General features: G+C 37.1%; 1 protein-coding gene across 1 annotated transcript; it reads left to right on the top strand.

The window, feature by feature from the left end:
- The first annotated feature begins 229 nt into the window (after window positions 1-229).
- On the top strand, window positions 230-1,037 carry LOC109222816 (DCN1-like protein 2). The gene is made up of 3 exons (XM_019387128.1): window positions 230-373; window positions 668-743; window positions 859-1,037. The coding sequence occupies exons 1-3, from the start codon at window positions 230-232 to the stop codon at window positions 1,020-1,022; spliced, it is 384 nt and encodes a 127-aa protein (XP_019242673.1). The 3' UTR covers window positions 1,023-1,037.
- The last annotated feature ends 226 nt before the right edge of the window (window positions 1,038-1,263 follow it).

Below are 1,263 nucleotides of genomic sequence, written 5' to 3'. Positions count from 1 at the left end.
CTGTATTTTCTGTGATTCTCCAGGCAATCTGAACGTCTCCAAAAAGATTCTCAAGGCAGTATCTAGGTTCATAATCCCGAAAATCGAATGTCCTTGCAAATTCATGAAGCACTTGAATATAGAATTCTTCATGACTTCCCAAGAAATCCCCAACAAGATTCTTATCCAAGCCATTTGTAAATCTAAAGAAACATGCTACACTTTTTGGGTCAAGTTTATCAGGTAACAGATGCACTGCTTGGAGAAATTCCATACCCTTCTTTGGATCACGGGGTCATATGAGGTTGATAATATTGAGAAATCTGTTTTCATCCATGGCAGGGCAGCTATCTTTGAAGAAGTGTACAAGCTTATGTTGCGGTTAAATTTGGAGGTTTGTTGATTAGATGATGTTATGATGACTGAATATGTTTCATTTGAAACTATCTTATATTGTTAACTAATATAGGAGCTTTTGTTGGGAAGGGGGGGGGGGGGGGGGGGTTATTATTTCCCTGCTTTTCTACTTCTTTTGTGTGCACTGGGTTGGGGGGAGGTGAACGTTATGGGCTCTGTTCTATATTCATGATTCATCCACGTCCATCTCTTTTACTGTTAGCCTTAAAACGTTAATTACAAAAAAATTCAATCATCAAAAAGGAACTTACATTGTATTTCCTTTTTGTAGGCTGACTTCTCTGAGTTCTCGCGTTTCTATGATTTTGTCTTCTTCATTTGCAGAGAAAATGGACAAAAGAACATCAGTAAGTTGATTACTTGTAAATGATCTTGCAAGCAAGCTTGCTCATTCTTCATTAAACATTTTACAGTGTATTTAGCTCCATGTCAATCTTATTTTGCATTCAAAAATATTTTCAGCTATAAGCAAAGCTGTTACTGCCTGGAAATTAGTTTTAGCTGGAAGGTTTCGGCTACTTGACCACTGGTGTAACTTTGTTGAGGTAAGTGTCAGTGCTGCTAATGGATCTCATATCATGTGTTCGGTTGCATTGTTCATCTGTTTGTATGCCTTAAATTATTAAAAATTCATCAATTACATAGGTATGTGCTTGCTCGAATCTTGGCTTCTCTTAGATTAATTGAGTAGAGAGTTAGTTTGGTTTGTAAAGTTTGCCTTAAATGTCAATGTAATACAAACAAAAGGTCTTGTCATCTGATGAATAGAAGTCGTAGATCGTGGATGTCGCACCATTAGCACTCATGTGGGTCGTATGGAAGGAGAGAAATATGAGCGCTTTTGAAGGGATAGAGAATGTCTATATA

This window comes from Nicotiana attenuata, unplaced genomic scaffold, assembly GCF_001879085.1.
Source record: "Nicotiana attenuata strain UT unplaced genomic scaffold, NIATTr2, whole genome shotgun sequence".
NCBI classification, from domain to species: domain Eukaryota; kingdom Viridiplantae; phylum Streptophyta; class Magnoliopsida; order Solanales; family Solanaceae; genus Nicotiana; species Nicotiana attenuata.
This window is presented reverse-complemented; position numbering and strand designations above follow the sequence as displayed.

Excerpts from the sequence above, each read along its gene's own strand:
- LOC109222816 (XM_019387128.1), top strand. The coding sequence starts at position 230 with ATGCACTGCTTGGAGAAATTCCATACCCTTCTTTGGATCACGGGGTCA. Across the intron at positions 374-667 it reads TGTTGCGGTTAAATTTGGAG|GCTGACTTCTCTGAGTTCTC; the intron begins GTTTGTTGATTA and ends TCCTTTTTGTAG. Across the intron at positions 744-858 it reads AAATGGACAAAAGAACATCA|CTATAAGCAAAGCTGTTACT; the intron begins GTAAGTTGATTA and ends AAATATTTTCAG.